Source organism: Bos indicus, chromosome 6 (assembly GCF_029378745.1).
Source record: "Bos indicus isolate NIAB-ARS_2022 breed Sahiwal x Tharparkar chromosome 6, NIAB-ARS_B.indTharparkar_mat_pri_1.0, whole genome shotgun sequence".
Lineage (NCBI taxonomy): Eukaryota > Metazoa > Chordata > Mammalia > Artiodactyla > Bovidae > Bos > Bos indicus.
In genome coordinates, this window is record NC_091765.1 from 35,602,740 (window position 1) to 35,625,723 (window position 22,984).

General features: G+C 37.4%; 1 protein-coding gene across 6 annotated transcripts in view; it reads left to right on the plus strand.

Annotated features, from left to right (window-relative positions):
* Window positions 1-2,379: 2,379 nt before the first annotated feature.
* Window positions 2,380-22,984, plus strand: part of SNCA (synuclein alpha) — a 147,449-nt gene continuing 126,844 nt past the window's right edge. Inside the window, exons 1-4 of one of the 6 annotated variants that reach the window (XM_070791184.1) lie at window positions 2,380-2,691; window positions 4,453-4,598; window positions 12,510-12,551; window positions 19,193-19,335. In XM_070791184.1, the coding sequence (XP_070647285.1) occupies window positions 4,478-4,598; window positions 12,510-12,551; window positions 19,193-19,335 (306 nt within the window). In that variant the 5' untranslated portion in view covers window positions 2,380-2,691; window positions 4,453-4,477. The other 5 variants (XM_019962458.2, XM_019962459.2, XM_019962460.2 and 2 more) reach the window with 5 other exon arrangements.

The window sequence follows — 22,984 nt, forward strand, 5'->3', positions numbered from 1 at the left end:
TTGAGGGATGAAAAGAGGAGTAAAACGTAAAGTTTTAAATGGCAAACAAATATTTTATAATTTTGATTTAATTATAATTTTATAATTTTCTTTCTTGTGGTTGATGAGCAATCAACTTCTCCTATAATTACTAATATAGAAATGGCAACATTTCAAATATGAAGGCAATGTTTTGGAACAGAAACTCTCCTTGATTTCCAAGGTCATATCCAAATTCAAAGGCTATTTCTAACAGAACTGGGTCTCACCTTTTACCTCCCACCCTATCCCATTCCCAGAGAGTAAGGTACCAGAGAGTACTACCAGTTCAGGAGATAACTGGCCTTTTGGAATAGTTCCTACTGGCTTATGTCAGCTCTGCCACTTTAAAGCTATGCAATTTCTGCCTTTTACCAAAATTCTTTGAGCCTTAGATTCCCTGACTATAAAAGTTACATAATAAAACTTAACTTATCCATTTGTTATGATTAAATGATCATACAATAGTCTTTTGCCAACCATAATATAACACATAAAGATGTGGAATCATATAATGCTGTAAGAAGTAGAAAAATGTAACAACTGCTCCAAAATAATTCTCTTATTGGTCTTCACAGGGCCTAAAAATAATCCTCATTGGTCTGTACAGAGTCTAAAATATCTGTTACTTTATTCATCCCTTTGACTACTCAAGAAGGTCTCTGTTAACTATGTATATATCATAATTGAATATTAATATGTACTAAATATATTAAGTAACTAGTTGTGATGCGTCACAGTGCAAAACACTATTATTGGCAGTAATAAAAAGAAACAATTGAAAGTAATAAATACCACTAGTTTATGCAAAAACATGAATGACCAAGTATTAGGCTGAGTGAAGAAGCCAGAGAGATTTTTTTTTAAAGTTCATATTGTATGGTTTTATTTTTATGAAATAAAATACATAGAAGCTGTACAACCGAAAAGGGCACAAGGGAAATTTCTAGGGGATGAAAGTGTCTTATTTCTTCAAAATGGTGTGGGGTACATTAATGCATGTACTTTTCAAAACGGATTTAAAGGAATACAGAGTGGAACATATCACTGCATGCAAACTTTACTTTTAAAGTTTTTTAAAAGACCAGCAAAACATCATTGTGTTTACTTTAAAATAGTTCTGATATCTTATGGATGTATGCTGAATTATTTACAAATGAAAAGATATACATAATTCTTGGGATTTAGTTAAAAATGGGGAATGGGAGTAGTGATTAAAAAACGGGGAGTGGATGAGAATATAGATGAAACATGATTAATCATGAACTGGAAAATAGTGGAAGTTGGGTGCTATTCCACCGTGAATCCTTTATTTTCTCCACTTTTGTATGTGTTTGAACATTTCCCATAGTAAAAAGTTGAAAAGAGAGGGATCAATGAACAGAAGGACATGACTTGTTGAAACTCTCAAAGTCATAAAGCAAACCAACTCCCAACTTCCTTCTCCGATCCCAAGGAAGCAAAATATGAGTGTTTTGGAAAGCCACTTTTCAAATGAGCCGACCAATAGTGCAAAGAGTTGCTTATGTAGCATATACTCGCTTCCCATCTCTTTTGGTTTCAAACGGTTGTTTTGTAGATTTAAATTGCTTTTTACTCACATTTCAGAGTGTGAGTGCAAGGATCAGAGAGAGGTGCAAGGTTCAGAGAAAGCCTTTTTTCCGTCCTACAAAAAATAAGCACAATACAAAGGAACAAAAAACATATAGCAAAGATGCGTTTTCCGTTACAGGTCTAAAAGCATCCTCCTTTCCAGGCAAAGAAAGCAGAGGGAGTCCGTTGGGGGGAGGAGTTTCGTTCTCCATTCCGGTGTGATCCAGGACCAGCTGTTTCCCCACCAGCTTTTAAAGGTGAAACTGTGTTAAACAGTGCAAAAATTGTCTCGAACCCCTTGCGTGTGTCTGTCTATGTGCCGGTGTGTGGAGATGGGGTTGGCGTGTCAGCACCGAGGACAACGCGAATTCGAAGTCAGGAAAGTGAGTGGTATGTGTTGATAGAATCGCCCTTTTCAGAAGGCTCTGAAAAAACTGGATATACTGGTTCAGGAGAATCAATCACGCTGGATATGTCTCTTCCATCTAGGCACCTGCATCTGGAAAGTAAATTCCATTCTGAGAATGAAAAATCGTCCAGCCGTTTGGTTTCGACGGCTGCGGAATGTTTATTCCTTGTTCCACTGATGCGAAAAGAAAACAGCGTCTGGCAGCCGCTGATTGGTGGAAAAGAAAATGGTGATAGTGGGGTGGAGAGAGGATTTGACTAGCCTCCTCCTGCCTCTTCAACCTGTAACTCTTCGTTACTAGTCTCCTCTCCGCCCGCGAGACCATATCGGGCTCACTAGAGGTTAAGAATAGGCCCCAATCTGGGGGATATTTAAACAAAAGCATCGTTAACATTGATTTGAGGGAAACGTGCTCTTGGCAGAGCTAATGTGAGCACGCTTCCTAGATTGCCCGTCTCTTTCAGCAGCTCCTCGAGAGACTGGCTCTGTCTTTGGTGGTCGACCTGTCACACTCCCCGCTTCCCGAGGCTGGATCTGACGTGGGGGTCCCCGCGAGGAACCAGAGGGAAAGGCGGAGACAAGGATGGGGGGTGATGGGAAAGAGGGAGAGACTTCAGCCCAAGCCTAACACTCGGGATCTCCACGAGAGCTCCCGTGACCCTGAACTCGAGGTGAGCCGAAGAGCACCCCATCTTCCAGTACCCTAGGTCCAGGCGGGAGGCGGGAGTTGGAGGTTCCGTCTTCCCCCGCCCCCATCCCCATCCGAGGAGAGAGTGAAGTGCACGCGGCTGGGAAAGCAGCAAGCGCCGGGAGAGGGGCGGGGAGAGGAGCTGACAAATCAGCCGCGGGGGCGGTGAGAGGAAGGGGAGGAGGACCACGGAGACTAGAAGGAGAGGGGGCGAGCGACCGAGCGCGGCGACGCCGGGTGAGGTGTGTGCTGGCTTTAGAGCGGACCCAGGGACCGAGCCGCGCCTTTAGCATCCTTGGCGCTCTTTCCCGCTCCCCCCCAACCCTTCCCTTTCGACCTTCTGCTGTTTTCTCTCGAATCCTCGCGTGCGGGGGACGAGGAGTGGCAATTCGACGGCAGGTTTGTGGGTTTGCCTCCCACGCCCCCCGCCTCCCAGCGCAGGCTTGTGCTGACAGGCGCCTCCTCTGGGGACCATCCCTCTTCTGGTGCCGCCTCCACTCTTCCTGTGCGCTCTTTATCCTCTCTCTTCCCACTTAAATAACATTTGGGAATTGTTTTTAAATTTTTTTAAGTGGGGGTGGGGGAGAAATTGGAGTTCCGAGGAGCCGAGGAAATCTGGTAAGTGCTTGCGGAACTAACTGGGCAGCTTTGGAAGTCATGGAGAACACCTGGTGGGAGAAGAGTCGTTGCGGACGCCCGGGGGCGCGCGCGGGGTGGGGGTGGGCGCGCTGCTGAGGACCAGCTGTAGTCGCGTCTCTCTCCGAGGTGAGTACTTATCCCTAGGGTGAGCTTGAGGAAAGAAAATTGACCTGTTTGCCTCCTGCTTCGATTACTTCCCTCTTCTCGTCCTCAGAGGCCGAGAGGTCTGGATTCTCAGGGATAAGCTTTTCCTTTGGGAAACGCGAGGATGCTCCAGGGAGTATGAGTATTCAACTTTTGTTTGTCGCTTTCCTTAACCGCCCCCCTTCCCTAGTCCGCCCTCTCTGTTCTCTCTGTGAAGTAAACAAGCTGTGTTTGGCAAATGGTTAAGTGGGAGCGCTGAGAGGGCGAGTCAACAGGTGATAAGGGGTTAACAGGTGCGGCGCAGGGTTGGGGGCGGGTTCCAGGAACTGAGAACGCCCCCACGGGTGGCTGGGGCGCCTCCTGAGGCTTCCGCGGTTGTGAACTCGCGCCCTCCTGCACATTCTGGGTTGATAGCCCAGGGTCGGGTGCGTGGTTGGGTGAATTAGAGAGAGGGCGGTGGGCTCGCAGTTGGCCTGAGGTTCAGCTACACCCAGAGTGAGTGGTTCCTTCCCTCCCCTATTCGTGGTTGATCTGTTAGCTGCCTTCTGGAATTTAAGCGTGTCCCTGACCCCCTGCCTTCAGGTCCCTTTCCTTTTCCTGTGATGTCTTCTAAACGCACTTCTAACTTACACTGTCACCATTTGGACCCTGGGAAGTTAAAAGAGGAGTCTATCTTTCCGTGCAATTCCACTTAGGAAACGCGTTAAGAACAGCTCATGTGATTCATCCTAATCCATGTTTAGGCGGCTAGACTTTATCCAGCCAAGATGGATGGGAGATGCTACATTCTTAATGCAAAAGCTAAGAAAAGCCTCCTTTGTCCAGTGGTTGAAATGGAGGTACACTTAAAAGAATCTCACTCTTATGAGGATTCTATTGATCTTTCAATAGTTTTTACTTTGAGTGGTTCTAATTTCGTATTTTACGCAGAAGTTCTCAAAGTGTATTTTGTGTTCTCCAGTGTGGTGTAAAGGAATTCGTTAGCCATGGATGTTTTCATGAAAGGACTTTCAAAGGCCAAGGAGGGAGTCGTGGCTGCTGCTGAAAAAACCAAGCAGGGTGTGGCAGAAGCAGCAGGAAGGACAAAAGAGGGTGTTCTCTATGTAGGTAGGTAAGCCCTAAATGTCACTTTGATATTTATTTGGGATTGATGGGTTAGGATGATTGTTGCTTTAAATGCTGGTATTTCTCACTTGATTCAGTTTTGCATCTCCACTCAAAGTGATGGGCTGAATCAGAGGTGTGTGTAAGTAGGTGAATGTGTGTGTTTGAGCTAATATACAAAGTGGGGCTATTTTGTTTTTACAGACTATTTAATTTTGCAGTAATATTTAGGACTTTGTTTCTTTTTTAAAATGAATGTTTTTATGTGTAAGTAACTATAGCTCTGAGGACAGTTTTAAAAACTCAGTCTTAGAAAATATTCAATAGTATCTTAAAATCAAACTCCTTCATGAGCTTTTGATTTATCTTCATGAATAATGTAGGCTAATTTCAGTGTATCCTAATTTAAAAGTAAGATGTTGATACAATCTTGAGATATGTAAAGAGAGACCTACTGTGACCCTAAAAAGGAAAGGACAGACAAGTCTTTGGAGTTGCTTCTTGTGACCACTTGGTAAGTTGGGGACTAAACTCAAGAAAGTGCTTGAAGGCTGCTAATATCTCTGAGACATTTATATAGTTCATTTATCAAATGATACAATAAATTAGATGCTTACTGTTTTTCCTTGTTTATAAATTCCCACATCAGAGTATTCTTGCAGTGAAGTGAAAGTTGCTTCATCCTGTCTGGCTCTTTGTGATCCCATGGACTGTCCATGGAGATACAGGAGTGGATAACCTTTTCCTTCTCCAGGGGATATTCCCAACCCAGGGATCAAACCCAGGTCTCCCACATTTCAACTGGATTCTTTACCCACTGAGCCACAAGGGAAGCCCAAAAATGCTGGAGTGGGTAGCCTATCCCTTTTCCAGAGGCTCTTCCTGACCCAGGAATCAAACCAGGGTCTCCTGCATTACAGGCAGGTTCTTTACCAACCGAGCTATCAGGGAAGCCCTACTCTTTTTTTTTATCTTAAACTGTGTTAGGTTAGGTGTTATTTCACAAGTCACTTGGAATTCTTTGGGTGAAGAAATAGGCATACACATAGACACACACTCATCTATTGGGATACAAACAGGCACATAAACATACATTCACCCACTGCCCATTCTGTCTCTTCTTTTCCTCCTCTGAGCTAGGTCACATTCTCTCATAGCAGGTGTAGCAACAGTAGCCAAAGGATGAGTAAGAAAGTGGAGGATGAGCATAATGGATTGTGTAGAATACTCTGTCTATGTCTATGGGGTGAAAGAAAGCTATATTGTCTCTTTGATATAGATGGGCTGGAGAAAAGTTATACTTGGAATGATTTTTATGAATATTTCTCATATTTTTCTCACTGTTCATAGACTCTTTATTTTGGTTTAATCTTACCACAAACCTCTAGTTAAATTACTCTTTATCTTAAAGTATATTTTCAGAAAGTCATTGAATTAAAAGATGTTACAAGAGGGAAAATTCAAAGAGTTAATCTCAGTTTTTTTCTTGTGAAATGTGGATTGTACCTTTTTAGGTGGAATTTGGAATACTGAATCAGTGACATTTAGATAATCAGTATTTTTATATTTGTCCTCAGTGTTCCAAGTTGTGCAAGTGCATGCTTTGTAACCATTCCTTGATTTCAGTTACTTTATAACTTAGTTACTTTTAAGATTTTTTTTAGTTGGATAATATTGATTTATTAGTTTTGAATGAGTCCAAGAACCACTGACTATTACATTAACATGTTGCTATTTTCCATGTAATAAGCAGGATTATCATCTGGAAAACATTGTACTTGTTTTCATTTTCAACCATGAGTTTGGGCAAATAAAATGACTTAATTTTTTAGAGATTAATTTTGTTATTTTCTCTGAGATTATTATATGAAATTTCGATTTATGTGCACATATTTTAAAAAATAATCTTCAGTGTTTATTATGGTATTTAGCAGAGTACATTCTATATACTATTTATCAGTTAATATTTTAAAGTCAATTAAAAGTTGAACACAAATACATAATTCAGGATGAAGTATGATCTTGTGAAGTTATAGTACTACCAGGTTTTGGCAAGCTTTTTCCGTAAAGGGGTACTGAATAATTTTAGGGTATGATATCTGTTTCAACTGATCAACTTTGCTCTCTTGAAGTGAAGGCAGCCATAAACAATAATTAGGGTGACTATGTTCCTATAAAACTTTACTTACCAAAACAGCTGGAGAGTTTATTTGGCTCATAGGCTATAGTTTACTGACTCCTGATAAAGTAGGAAAAAATGTAGATTTGATGTTAAACTTAAATTCCAAAAAAAAAATATTAAAATGAAAAAAAAAAAAAAAAATTCCAGTCCAGACTATACCACATTTTACCTCTAGGATAATGGGGAAGGTACTTAACATATCTAAGCATCACTTTACTCATTTGTAAAAATACAATTTGAATAAATGCGAGTATCTTGCAGAGTTCTTGTGAGAATATCATAATAAAGCAGAACCTATAAGTAAAAAGGCATCCCTTAAAAAAATTTAAGACTTAATTTTTATAACAGTTTTAAATTAACAGAAAAATTGATATATAGAGGTTTCCCATGTACCCCAACCCCCACACATGCATAACCTCTCGAATTACCAACATCCTTTGCCAGATGGTACATTTGTTACAACTGATGAACCTACATTGACACATCATAATCATCCAAACTCCATAGCTTCCATTAAGGATCACTCTTGCTGCAATACATTCTGTGAGTTCGGACAAATGTGGAAATGGCAATTTACTCCAGTATTTTTGCCTGGAGAATCCCATGGACAGAGGAGCCTGGTAGGCTACAGTCCATGGGGTCACAAAGAGTCGGACACGACTAAGTGACTAACATACACACACATTCATCATTATAATATATAGAGTATTTTCAGTGTCCTAAAAATCCTCTGTGCGCTACTTATTCATGGCCTTCTCCCAACCCCTGGCTATCACTGATCTTTTTCTCTCCATAGTTTTGCCTTTTCCAAAATGTCATATCAATGGAATCACATATTGTTTAGCCTGTTGAGATTGGCTTCTTTCAATTAATAATACGCATTTAAATTCTTTCATGTCTTTGAATGGCTCATTTCTTTTTAGTGCCAAATAATATTCTGTTGTCTCAGGTTTATCATTCACCTCCTACATCTTGGTACTTGGAGGACATCTTACTTGCTTCAGAGAGTTGGCAGTTATGAATAAAGCTGCTATAAACATCTGTGTGCAGGTTTTTGTGTGTATATAAGATTTCAGCTCCTTTGGGTAAATATCAAAGAGCACAACAATTGCTGGGTCATATGATAAAATATGTTTAGTTTTAAAAGAAACCATCAAACTATCTTCCACAGGGACTACACCATTTTGCATTCCCACCAGCAATTAATGACAGTTTTTGTTACTCTACTTCCTTGACAAAATTTGGTGCTGTCAGTGTTCTGGACTTTGGTCATACTAATACATATATAGTGGCATTGCACTGTTATTTTAATTTGTATTTTAAAACTGGTGACATAGGATGTGGAGCATCTTCTCAAATGCTTATCTGCCATCTCCACATCTTCTTTGATGAAGTATCTATTAAGATCTTTGGCCTATTTTTTAATCAGGTTATTTGTTTTCTTAGTTTTGATTTTTAAGAGTTCTCTGTCTTCTTTTCAGATATTTCATAAATATTTTCCTGTCTGTAGATTGTTTTCTTATTCTTTTGAAATTGTCTTTCATAGAAGTTTTTAATTTAAATGAATTCTCACTTATTAATGATTTAATGGGATGTGTCTTTGGTAGTATAGCTTAACAGTCATTGCCATACTTGAGATTATGTAGATGTTCTTCAATGTGATCTCCTAGAAGTTTTATAGTTTCACATTTTACACTTAAGGCTATGATTCATTTTGGATTATTTGCTTGCGAAGGGTATAAAGTTGAAATTATTTTTTTTCATGTAGATGTCCAGTTGTTCTAACACCATTTGTTTAGACTATCTTTGTTCCGTTTTATTGCCTTTTTTCTTTGTCAAAAATCAGTTGATTACATTTATGTTTGTGTATTTCTGGGCTCTCTTTTCTAGTCCCTTGATCTATTTGTTTATTCTTTCACCAATATCACATTGTGTTGATTATGACAGCTCTGTAAGAAGTCTTGAAATTTGCTTCTTCAATACCATTTTGGCTACTTTTGATCTTTGCCTCTCCACATAAACTTTAGAATCAGTTTGTTAACATCCACAAAATAACTGGGGTTTTGCTTGAGATTGTTGTTGCTCAGTCGCTAAGTCGTGTCCAACTCTGTGACTCTATAGACCGTGGCACAACAGGCTCCTCTGTCCTCCACTATCTCCCGAAATTTGCTCAAATTCATGTCCATTGAGTTGGTGGTTCTCTCTCTCTCTCTCTCTCTCTCTCTATATATATATATGTGTGTGTGTGTGCGTGTGTGTGTGTGTGTGTGTGTGTATACATACATGAACATGGAATTGTAAAATCAAGTTGGGAAGAGCCTACATGGCAATGGCACCCCACTCCAGTACTCTTGCCTGGAAAATCCCATGGACAGAGGAGCCTGGTAGGCTGCAGTCTACGGGGTCGCGAAGAGTTGGACACGACTGAGCGACTTCACTTTCTCTTTTCACTTTCATGCATTGGAGAAGGAAATGGCGACCCACTCCGTGTTCTTGCCTGGAGAATCCCAGGGATGGGGGAGCCTGGTGAGCTGCTGTCTGTGGGGTCGCACAGAGTCGGACACGACTGAAGCGACTTAGCAGCAGCAGCAGCAACATGTTGTTAATATTCTGTCTTCTATCCATGAATGTGGAATCTCTCTCCATTTATGTAGTTCTTTGATTTTGTTATCAAAGCTTCATAATTTTTCCCATATAGATCTTGTATATTGCATTAAATTTATGCCTAGGTATTTTATTTATTTTTTATGCTAATGTAAATGATACTGTGTTTTTAATTTCAAATTCTGCTCCATTCATTACTGGTATATAGGAAGGTGATTGACTTTTTAACCTTGCATCCTGCAATCTTTCTATAATAACTTATTAGCACCAGAATATTTTTTATTCATTCTTGACAGTTTTGTTTCATCTTTCCCAGATATCTTTTATTTCCTCGTCTTATTGCAATAGCTAGGGCTTCCTGTAAGATGTTGAAGGAATGGTGAAAGGGGATATTATTGCCTTGTTCCTGGTAATAAAGTTACTAGTGTCTCACAATGAAATATGTTGTTAGCTGTAGACTTTTTGGTAGATATTTTCTATCAGGTTGAGAAACTTCTCTATTTCTAGTTTACTGGGAGGGTTTTTTATCACAAGTGAGAATCCCAGGGATAGGGGAGCCTGGTTGGCTGCCGTCTATGGGGTCGCACAGAGTCGGACACGACTGAAGCGACTTAGCAGCTGCAGCAGGTGTTCGGTTTTGCAAATGCTCTTTCTGCATCTATTAATATGATCATGACATTTGTCTTTTTGGTCCTGCTGATGTGAAGAATTACTTAATTGACTTTCAAACATTGAACCAGCCTTACATACCTATGATAAATGCCACCTGATTGTGATGTATAATTCTCTTCATGCATTGTTGTGTTTGATTCATTAACATTTCATTGAGAATTTTTGTTAGTGTACTTTTATATGTAGGAGCCATGGTTATTATTGTCAAATAAACGCTGCTTGGTGGCTCCAATGGTAAAGAACCTGTGCCACGCAGGAGGCCTGGGTTTGATCCCTGGGTCGGAAAGATCCCCTGGAGAAGGGAATGGCAACCCACTCCAGTATTCTTGCCTGGAGAATCCCATGGACAGAGTAGCTTGGTGGGCTACCGTCCACGGGGTTGCAAAGAGTCTGACAGGACTGAACGATTAACTCATGCACACAAACTCTGCAACAGAATAATTTCTTTGTCCATGTATTTTCTTTCTATAATTTTATCCTTCATTATAAGAACTATTATCAATAACTAGCTTGAAAGATTAGAAGTAACTAGGGAAAATTTTCCTGTTTCACTTATGGCTGAACAAGTTTAGCACATGGTTTTCTTAAGCCTCATGAGAGAGTAGCTTTTAATGCTAATTGATGAACCACCATAAGGATCAGTATTATTTTTATGTTTTTTTCTCCTTTTGTGATATCTTTGTATACAAATTTTCAATCAACCTACTTCAATTTAATGGACCAAAAATTTCTCAATCAAATGGTTTAGAAATTATAAGTTGAGAGTGAAATTCAAAAGCAAAAAAAAAAAATGTAGTTCTATGCTAAGTATTGTAACAGTAAAGGAAAGAAAATGACCTTCAAAACTCTTCCAGTGAAATTCTGCTCAATAAGTAGCAGTGGTCTGGACTGTAGATTGATATCAAACTCCCAAGTCACAATTTGCTTCACCTCCAACATACTGAGATAGTCAACATGACATGCACAACAGCATAATTGAGTCCTTGGCAGTGCCCAGGCATTATTTCTGATCTCTACTCTGCAGCTTTGTGAAGTCATAACAGAGAAGAAGGGAATGGATGTGGGCTACATCAGCTTAGGGATGCCATCAGATCTAGGGTCCCTTCACCTGTTATCTGTTATGAGATCTAATTATCTATAAGGTCTATCTGTCTATCACATTACTGGTGACATACCACTTGGCACGTATTTTGTAGCTTTATCTTTTCATTACAGATTACTTATCAATTAAAAGTTAATCATCAGTAACATATACTACTAAACAATTATGACAGCCAAAAAAAGGTGATTGGTTTGATACAAAGCAACCTCATTAAGTCTTTCTTGTATATTTGGTTCAGGATACATCCCATGATTTAGCCAAAGATTAAATTATCAGGTATAACTGAGGCAGAGAGAATAGACTATAGGCCAACTGTTAAAATATATTTTTACTAGTTGTTTTTAAAAATAAGGGGTTGAAGGAGTGGCAGGTAGTGTATGATAAATATTCATTTCCCAGTTTTTTGGTCCTAATTTCCTTACATTCTTCTCTGATAGAATTACTTTATTTAGCTTACAGGGTAGTTTTCAAATGAATTTTCTTTTTGTTGTTATTTTCTCCAAGATCATTAAAAAGCTGTATGAATTACACTAAAAATCCAATATTAGAGAGCTGATGAATAAAATTATTCACAAACTTAATTTTAGCAATACATATTCATAAACTCTTTGTGTAAAGGTTTGGTAATGGTCAAGATTTGGGGAAAATTCCTATCTTGCCCCTTCTTGAAGCTAGTCATACTTCAGTGATCAAATACTGTATTCCTTCTGAAGGCTTGCCTGGTTTCATAGAAACAATATGGGCTTAGGGTCACAGAGCCCTTAATTTGAACATGCTTATAGCTGGTGACTTCAGACAAATCATTTAACTTTAATTTGTAATTGCTTCATGTGGAATAAAATGGGCATGATTTGAAATGGGGGGTTATCACAAACATTAAATGAGATGAAAAATGCCTTTTTCATAATAGATGTTCAACAACTATGAATTCCTTCTCTCCTTCCCCCATCCATTTGTGTTCCATGGGTTAAGGAATCTTTCTCTGTATTGCATTTTAGTAGAGCTTCTGCAGTTCTGAATCCAAAATCACCTTCCCAGCCAGACCCTGTGTTTTCTCACCTTTTCTTTTTAACTTTCTGTAAGTTGATATGTGAAGTGGGACACAAGGGGTTGAAAAGCTGTTACTGTGTGCTAAAATCTTAATTGGGGCGTATCCTGTTAGCTTTGCTTTGTTGTATTTGTTGTAATGGTTACTGACTTTTTTTGTTTAAAATTTTTTGCTCCCTGAGGATATCTTTACATATGGGTTTTTGAAGAGTGAGATACTGTTTTTCCACTAGATGTATTTAAAAGTAGCTCATTAGCAGTAAAGGTGACTTTGAAGCTTATGGTTTGAATTTGTTTGTTTTTGTAGGATCCAAAACCAAGGAAGGGGTAGTTCATGGTGTGACAACAGGTAAGCTTTGTGGAACTTATATTCAAGGATGATATTGAAAATATCTAGTAAGCAGGATAGCCCAGCACATATCGTTCAGAATGTAAATATAAATAACCACTCTGCCCATAGAGGAGCATTCTAGAAAACATCAGCTTTGTTTAATCTTGATTCTTTATTAAATATTAAATATTTTAAGTATGTTAAGTATTTGTTATAAATAAGTAAAAGTGTTTGTAATTGTCAAGAATGATGACTGAATTGACTAGTTTCATTGTTTAACTTATAGTAGTATAACATTTAAGTATTCTGGTCAACTTAATGTTCTGGCAAATGATAGTGGAATATCATAAAAGGACTGCCATTTTTAAAGAGTTGAATGAAAATTTTCTATAGAGTACAATGAAATATTCTGACACTAAAATATACAAATTATAATACTTCCTTGATTCAGAAGACATTTTAGGAAATACCCTTGGGATGATCAGTGAATTATTTATTGTATTTATCTCTGTTTGGCCTAATTTCACCCAAATTTTGAAATTAGGTCTGTAACAAGATTACAATAAGTGAATAGCAAAAATGATGAAAATTATGGTGGTGATGATGAGGAAGAGCAGGAGGATAATGATAGAAATAGAAAAATCACAATTTAGCAACTTTAATATATGGACTTGCTGTGATTGAGTTTTATGTTTTATGTACTCCAAGCTCTGACAGGCATGATAAGATATAATCATACGATCAGATATAAAATATAACTCATATGATGAGAAAACAGTAAATATGGCAGGGCCTCAGCAAAATAACATGCTTCTATTGCTAAGTTATAAAATAGATTTTGAGAAAATCAAATGGGAATATTAATACAATGTTTTGGTTAAGGCCACAAACACTGAAGCCCGAAGTCTTTAGTCCAAATTTCTGCTTACCCCTTACTAGCTGTGTGACTATTCTGCAAGATTCATTACCTCTCTGTGATTCAGTTTCCTCATCTATAAAAGAATTCAGTGAATGAGAATATATATAAATACCTAGAATACTAAAGGCAAATGGTATGTATTACCTAGGTTTTACTATCATTTTGTAGTGAAATCTACCTTGAGCTACATTTTGGTAGCTAGTGGAGAAAGATATTTATATGACTTTTATATATACCTTTATACATACTATATAGTCCATGGAATTCTCCAGGCCAGAATACTGGAGTGGGTGGCTTTTCCCTTCTCTGGGGATCTTCCCAACCTAGGGATCAAAGCCAGGTCTCCCGCACTGCAGGCCGATTCTTTACCAGCTGAGCCACAAGGGAAATCCAAGAATACTGGAGTGGGTAGCCTATCCCTTCTCCAGCAGATCTTCCTGCCCCAGGAATCAAACCAGAGTATTCTACATTGCAGGCAGATTCTTTACCAACTGAGCTCTCAGGGAAGCCCTTTTATACATACTTTTGACTAAAAAAGTTAGAGTATAAAATCAAAACAGGGAGTTCTGTGGTGGCCTTGTGGTGAGGATTATGGGTTTTCACTGCCGTGTCCTGGGTTCAACCCCTGTTCAGGGAACTAAGATCCCGTAAGCCACATAGTGCAGCTGAAAGTAAATAAATAAAAAACAACCCTTTGAAACTAATTCTTCTAGAAGCTAAGTTAAAGTGCGCAACATACATTTGCTCTGTTGGATTCAGTATATATAAACTGCCATGTAGGGACCTTCTATAAATGGCATGTTATAAAGTATGACTTTTGTAAAAACTAGTTATCAGACAGTTGTAGACTATGCTATATGAAGGTAATCTACTTGGATTAACAGCTTTTCATTGTAATAACTGAAGGAGAATCCATATGGATGAAAAAGAGGATAAGCATATTGCAAAGTTTAGAGCCTGTGGTAAAAATTAGAGAATAAACTAATACTACCATCCAATGGAGGCTATGCAGATGGGCTGCAAGGATAACTATTGACAAAGTCAGAATTTTTGAGTTTTTTTTAGAATGATAGAATGTAAACATGAGTTTTTGAGGTGTTTGTGCGCATGCATGCGTACACACTTGGCCTGGTACAAGTGACTGAAGTTTTGTACTATAAGACAATATTTTGCAAATTGTTTCTGAAAAACAGTAGCCTGCCAGCTAATGTTTCCATGGTTTTAAAGTGTTTGGAAACTTTGCATATCCTGTCTTCCTTTTAGCATATTAAAGAAACTGAGCTGTTCTATAGTAAATAAATTTACATAATTTAGTTTAACCCAGGATTTCCAAAACTCATTTGACTTTCTTTCAATAGTTGAAAAAAGTGAAAGTCATTCAGTAGTGTCCCACTCTTGTGATCCCCATGGACTACACAGCCCATGGAATTCTCCAGGGCTGAATACTGGAGTGGGTAGCTGTTTCCTTCTCCAGGGGCTCTTCCCAACCCAGGGATCAAACCCAGGTCTCCCGCATTGCAGGCGGATTCTTTACCAGCTGAGCCACAAGGGAAGCCTTTTCGATAGTTACTAGAGTTCAATTCAGTGAGTGTTCCCCAGAACACTATGGAAAATCCTTCTAAGCAGGGAGACCATGATGATTTTGGTATGGGCAGTATTTACACCATTGCACCAGTGACGTAAAATGTATTTACATCATTGCACCAAAGACTTCCCTGGTGGCTCAGATGATAAAGAATCTGCCTGCAATATGGGAGACCTGGGTTCGATCCCTGGGTTGGAAAGCTCCCCTGGAAGAGGGCATGGCAACCCACTCCAGTATTCTTGCCTGGAGAATCCCCATGGACAGAAAAGCCTGTCCCTGCAGGTTGCAAAGAGGCAGACATGACTGAAGTGACTTAGCACAGCACCAATCACCCTGGCAGTAGTAAAATACCAAAAATGTAGTTATAAGTAATCTGGCCATGAAAATTGCAGTAGGATAAACCAGTTGCAATAAGGGCCATTCCTCTCTCATATCAGATAAATTAATTTGTTGAGTAAAGTTATTTCATGTAAAATTCTAAATTCATATTATAAGGGAAAATAAATGTTTAAGGTAATAACCTCAGTAGTTAATCAGAGAGAGAATTGGTTGCTTTTTATATATGACCTAAAATGTTTATCATGGTACATAATAAATACTAAATAATTATTATTAATTTTGTTATTACTTTTAAAGCAGGGAATTGAGAAACTGTTATAAAGTGCATAACATTATCAGCTAATGTTAAAAGAAAAATTTCCACAAGATTCATTTCATTAACTATTTTGTAGAAATACAGACTTCAGTAAACTTAGGCTGGGCGTTTTCTACCTACAACATCCAGGGAAAATTAATCCTCCCAGTTAGATAATCTGAAGATAAAATCCAGAAAACTCTACGTTAATCCCTGGCTTTTTGATCTCAGGACATTATTATTTCAGTTGTCAGTACATCACATTATAGGAAAATATGAGAGTGCACTTAATCTGGGCTTATTGAATGACATGCCTTTGAAGGTATTAAAAAAATGATTTGATATAAGCTGACTCATTCTCATTTTTTCCCTCATTAAAGTATGATATAAAGAAATTCCTATTGTTGGAGATCTTCTGCAGGCTTTGATTCTTACACACAGAAATTTGTTATACAATAATGAACACAGTTAATTTTCAACATGTTACATTTTAAATTTCCCTGTTAAACTGCTTTAAAATATACATTTCTTGTCCTCATATCTGTAATTTGTATACTAATTCAAAACTAGATCTTAATTTTTTAATTTTTTTTAATGTTATAGGTTAGATTTACTGTTCTAAAAGTTGGTGCCACATTTCCTTTGTGGAATTTTATTGTTAATTAGAGTCAACAATTGTTGAAATTAATGTATAAATTAGACATATACACAAAATTTCTTTTAATGTACTCAAAATTATTTAATGAGTATTACAATGAAATAATATAAAGATAATATGATCTCTGATTTTGATCAACTCAAAATATACTAGTGGAGGTGGATAGACATACTGGGAAATCAGTAATTATGGTGCAAATAAAAAGTTCAGTAGTAAAGATATACTTAAAATTTTATGAGCACACAGGAGGAGGAAGAAGGACAGTTGTTGGGAAAAGAGGTTATTAACATGGAATTTAACTTTTGAGGTGGGTTTTAACAAAGGGGTTTAAGGTCAGTAAATTATCTGCTGGGTAAATCAGTTCCTACAGAAATCTTAAAATGTGTCTATCAGGGACTTCCCTTGTGGTACAGTGGTCAAAATTAAATGCTTCCAATGCAGGGACCTGCCTGGGTTCGACCCCTGGTTGGGAAAGATCCCACATGCTGCATGGCACAGCCAAAAAATAAAAATAAATTAAGAAAGTAAAAGGTTAACCACTGCTACATGTAAATTCTGCCATTTTGTAATGTAAATAATTTACTTATTCTTACAGTGGTAAAATCTAATAAATTATAATAAACTACAAAGTGCATTTTACTGTGCAGTTTATGTGCATTAAAAAAGTATGTATATAAATCTAGAATTATAAAAATAAACTTTCATGGCTGGCAGAAGAAAAATTATGAATCTCTAAAAAGATCAAAATTTATTTTTGTCTTTGAGATTTTATAACAAGAAATGTTCGTTTTCAAGTAAAATTTTCTACTTGTGTTCTTAGAAAAGAAAAAAAAGAGAACTTGAAGCCCATAATTCACTATTTTTAAAGCATCAACATTCTGGAAATGTTTAAAAACATGAGATTTCCAGTACAGTTTTTCACTGGCATTTAAATTGAACTTTGCATTGAGTATAGCCATGACTAGTTGGTAAGCATCCACCACATCCCCAGAAGTAGCAAAAGGCAAATAGCAAGCAATACCTGCTGTGAACTCTTGGTGCTTTTAGACTCTTGGGGCCACTTTCATTTCCCCCTATTGTCTACACTGAGGAGTGAGACTCGTTTTCCTTTTTTCCTTATGTACCTCCTCAACTTCCATGACCCTACATACCCAATTGTGTTCAAAACCCAATTGTTCTGACCACACTATTACTGTTTAGTCGTGTCCGAGTCTGCAGTGCTTTGAATAGCAGCCCATCAGGCTCCACTGTCCATGGGATTCTCCAAGCAAGAATACTGGAATGGGTTGTCATTTCCTTCTCCAGGGGAATCTTCCTGACCCAGGGACTGGCCCCTCCCAACTGGTGAAATGAAATCTGTACAATAATCAGGTGACTAGCATATAACACTTAACAGCTCACATAGTACAACTCATTGAATTCCTCAGAAAAGAAGACAAACATTACATATAGATAAGAATGCAAGACCCAGGCTTTATGAGTGTAAGTGTTATAAGGTTTTAGTTCAGTTTAGTTGCTCAGCTGTGTCTGATTGTTTGCGACCCCATAGACTGCAGTATGCCAGGCTTCCCTGTGCATCACCAACTCCCGGAGCTTGCTCAAACTCATGTCAATTGAGTTGGTGATGCCATCCAACCATTCTCATCCTCTGTCATCCCCTTCTCCTGCCTTTGATCTTTCCCCAGCATCAGGGTCTTTTCCAATGAGTCAGTTCTTTGCATCAGATGGCCAAATTATTGGAGCTTCAGCATCAGTCCTTCCAATGAATATTCATGACTGATTTCCTTCAGGATTGACTGGTTTGATCTCCTTGCTGTCCAAGGGACTCTCAAGAGTCTTCTCCAATACCATAGTTCAAAAACATGAATTCTTTATAGTCCACCTCTCACATCCATACATGACTACTGGAAAAAGGTTTGGGTGGAGAGTTGTCTTGTTTCCCTTGACCTTGAAATTGTTAAAAGTGTAGAACCTCATCTTTTACTCCTTTTTCATAAAACTCTTGATTAATTGAAACAAACTTTCATTTTATTGAAGCTTTGTTTATTTGATATTTGTATGGAGTTAATATAGAAAGATTAATTCAACAGTTATATATAGTCTTGGATAATTTTTTATATGAGATCAAATCTCTTTCTAAATCTAATCCCAAACTATTTATACCATCATCTTAAAATTTAACTTATTTTTAAAATCCTACTGAATCTCCATATTTTATTTTTAATGAAAAGAAATTAAGTGTGCTCAACAAACCATTTCATTTCATACTTTAAGTCTAGCTCTTTTGTTCCCATTAAAATGATTGAAAATAAATCTTAACACTAAAACTCATTCTGTTTCAACTATCTGTTGTTTCATAAAAGGATCAGCATAGTCATCCCTCACTCTATTGTTTTATTTCTGATGGTACCATGTGACAGCATGTATGTGTTCTGTGACTCAGAAGGTGTGATGAAAAAAACATGCTGAGTGAGATCAAAGACTTGGCATTGAAATTGCAATAAAGAAATATTTCATGCTGAGTTTGATACAACTACACCTGCAAGCCTTGCTTTCTGTAAACTTTCTTTCATAAAATGTAAATCAGAGCGAAATTGCTTATAGCCCTAAATTTGTGATCATTAGGCTTGAAACACCTTTAAATATCTGCATGATTGCATAGACTATCTTGGCAAAGAATCTGTTGTTTGGCTAAGCCACGCTCACTTAGCAATCTCAGTAACTTTTTCTTCTCCTGACTCACCAGTTATCTGTGTGTGTGAATATAGGTCTTTGGAAGTTGATAGTTAGTGGAAGTGAAATTATTCCTAGTGGCTGCTGGCCCACCATCCCTTAATCTGTCATTGTTTTTGATTCATCCCAGTGGCTGAGAAGACCAAAGAGCAAGTGACAAACGTTGGCGAGGCAGTGGTGACAGGGGTGACTGCAGTAGCACAGAAGACAGTAGAAGGAGCAGGGAGCATTGCAGCTGCCACTGGCTTTGGCAAAAAGGATCATATGGGCAAGGTAGGACTGTGTACATCTTGTTACATTTCTAAGCTTGTGGATCACCATGCATTTTCAGCAAGGCACAGAGGCAAGAATAAGATGCTTACTTGCGGGAGAGCTGACTGAGCTTCTCTTGTTAAAAAAAAAGTACTACCTTTATATGTATTCTTTTTGGAGATATTCACCCAGATAAATGCTGTGGAAATTGCACAATAATTGTGATTTTTTTTTTCTGGAAAAAAAAAAGTTAATGAAATGAACAGTGTAACAAATGTCTAAAAGAGCTGTGACATTTCAGAAAGAATGGGTGCTTTTATGTTGGCTGTGAATCTTGGAATTTTTCTTTGTTGGAGTATAGCAAATGCTTTGTGCCCAATCTCTAAATGTTCAAAATGAAAATCTTTTACTTAATGTCTTTATAGTGACATCATCTCTTATTAAATGGCATATTTGCTTATTATATAACAATTCATTTCCAAATATATGTTTGTGGAAACTGAGGGGCTTAAACTATGATCATGGTTTTGGGGTGATTTTAAAATTCTCAGAATTTTCACTTTTACTTTCTTGACAAATATGAGATTCTAGGAAAATTGTTCAAGAGTTAGGACTTTGATTTTAAACAAATAAGCAACAGAAAATGAGGTATCAACTGGAAGATGAACATTTTACAAAATTCATGACCATAAGCAGATGCTTTTTTTTTTTAATTGAAGTATAGTTGATTTATAATGTTGTGCCAATCTCTGCCGTACAACAAAGTGACTCAGTTATGGTCATATACATATTCTTTTTTATATATTTTTCCATTATGGTTTATTCCAGGTGATTGGATATAGTTCCCTGTACCACAGTAGGTGGTTATTGTTATCCATTCTAAATGTAATGGCTTGCATCTACCAACTTCCAACTCCCAGTCCATCTTTCTCTCTCCTCTCCTCCATCTTGGCCACCACAAGTCTGATCCTATGTCTGAGAGTCTATTTCTGTTTTGCAGATAGGTTCATTCGCATCATACTTTAGATTTCACATATAAATGGTATCATGTGTTTATTTTGCTCTTTCTGACTTCACTTAGTATGATAATCTCTGGTTGCGTCCATGTTGCTTCAAATGCCATTATTTTGTTCTTTCTTATGGCTGAGTAGTACTCCATTGTACATATGTCACATCTTTATCTGTTCATCTGTCAATGGACATTTAGGTTATTTTCAAGTTTTGGCTATTGTGAAAAGTGCTGTTACGAACATAGGGGTAATGGATTCTTTTGAATTATAGTTTTGTCTGGGTATATGCCCAGAACTGGGATTGCTGGATCATATGATGATTCTATTTTTAGTTATCTGAGGAACCATCATCCTGTTTTCCATAGTGGCTTCCCAACTTATATTGCCACCAATAGTGTAGGAGAGTTCCCTTTTCTCCACACCCTCTCCAGCATTTATTGTTTATAGACATTTTAACAATGACCATTCTGACAGATGTGAGGTGGTACCTCATTGTAGTTTTGATTTGCATTTCTCTAATAATTAGCTATGCTGAACATCTTTTCATGTGCCTCCTAGCCATCTGTATGTCTTCTTTGGAGAAATGTCTATTATGGTATTCTCATTTTTTTGATTGAGTTGTTTGCTTTCTTGTTGTTGTTGAGTTGTATGAGCTGTTTGTATATTTTAGATATTAAGCTCTTGCCGGTCACATCATTAGCAGCAGAATGATTTTTGGTTTTTCCCTGCCGCAAAGGCTTCATGGCTATTCTTTGAATCCATAAAGTGTATCCTTGCCTTGACTCTTCCCACTGTCTAGAAAGCTCTTCTCCAGTGTATAAGTAACCCTGACTCACTCCCTTATCTCCTCAGGTCTTTGCTAAATAACACCTTCTCAGTGAAGCCTACCCTGATATATTTAAAATTGGAACCATTCTCCTTACCTCTGGTTCCTAATTTTTCTACTCTTTTTAAATTTTTGGCCAAAGCATTTATCACCTTTAAAAATAATAACTGGCTTAATTATTTTTATGAATATTGTTTATTTTATTTCTTCCCTTCTGAAATGTAAGCACTATGCGGACAGAAGATATTAGTTTGTTCACTGATATTTCACAGGTGTCTAGAAAACTAAGCAATATTTATTACATTAAGACATAGAACAAGGAAATAAGTGATATGCAGAGTGACTTTTATTTCTGTCTTTAATAAATATGTGTGTACTACAGCAACCATGGATATTCAACCATCCAAAAGTTATCATCAAAATGTTTTGGAATAGATATCCTGAAATGTGTAAGAAAGTATTTATTTGCTGACAAACTTCCCTGAATTGCTTCCACTCCTTGTAATCCTATATAGCAGGCCTACGTGAATTGGTCATTAAAACAGTGATAAAAAGGAAGGACTGAAAATATGTGACATATTGAGATTTTGTTATATGTAGTTATTACCTTGGTCTGCGACAATTGATTCTACTCATGGAAAATCTGAACTGGCCTTCCAGTGAAGTTCTTCATCTAATACTTAAATATGTGGTTGATGATAGTATTCCTTTGTGCAGAATCTACTCTTCAAATAATCTTATTGCTCACGCTAATAATTATACTATTTCTGATTTCCATCTAAAATTATAATTCTATGTGTTGCTTTGTTCCATTTTCAAAACTAGGAAGGACAGAGGCAACTAACATGTTTTGTTTCCCAGATCCTTGCCAACAAAATAGAAACTGTGGATCCTCTTCCCAGAAAAATGTACATACACACCCCAAAGGGCTTAATGGGATCATGGAAACCCATCAACAGATAGAGCTCGTGATTTAGACCAATTTCCTGACTGTACAGATGAGGAAGTTTACAGAGGGGAAGTACTCAGTCCAAGGTCACATAGCCAATTGTAATAGACTGGATTCCAGCAGTGCTTTTCCATCTGCTGTTGTCACATCCCCAACCCCTTCCTCAAAATTTACCTTCCTTTTGAGTTTTCATAAATAGAATTATGGACAAGTAGACTTTAACTGGAAAAATTATTTGCCTCAGAATATTAAGAAACCAGGAAAGCTTGTACTGTCCTCTTCTCACCCCCATTTAATGTGTACAATGTAAATTGCAAATAAGGCATGAAAATGTTTAATTTCTTACAAAATTAGGCTTCGTACACTTCTAAAAATATTGCTCTTTATTTTAATGTTTTAAAGCAGAAGTCTAAATAATGTGACAAAGTTAACCATTTGGAGATATTTCTCTTATGGGTACTTGTTGTGTCTTACAAATGTCCAAAAATGAAAATGAAGTCATAAACCTAAAAGTTACAGCATAGTTGTAGCAAAAAAAAAAAAAAAAAATTGGGATTTTAAATGGCTGATTTTCATCCCTATGCTGTCACCAACAGGCTGAATGACATTTTGAAGATCTCCTAAGACTCTTATATAATGAGGGATCTATAATAGAAAATTTTAAAATGCCAATTTAGCAGTAGAATTCTGTTTCTGTAATAACTAATGAAAGATGCTAATGAACTTTCATTTTGGCCACATCTATGGGATGCTAAAAATTCTAGAGTTTAAACAAAATCATTGAATTTGTTCATTATGAAATGTGAAGTAATTTCACCCTTCAGACTCTGATCAGAGTGATTCTGGTGAATGGAAATAAAGCAATTTGTTGTAGCTTTAACCACT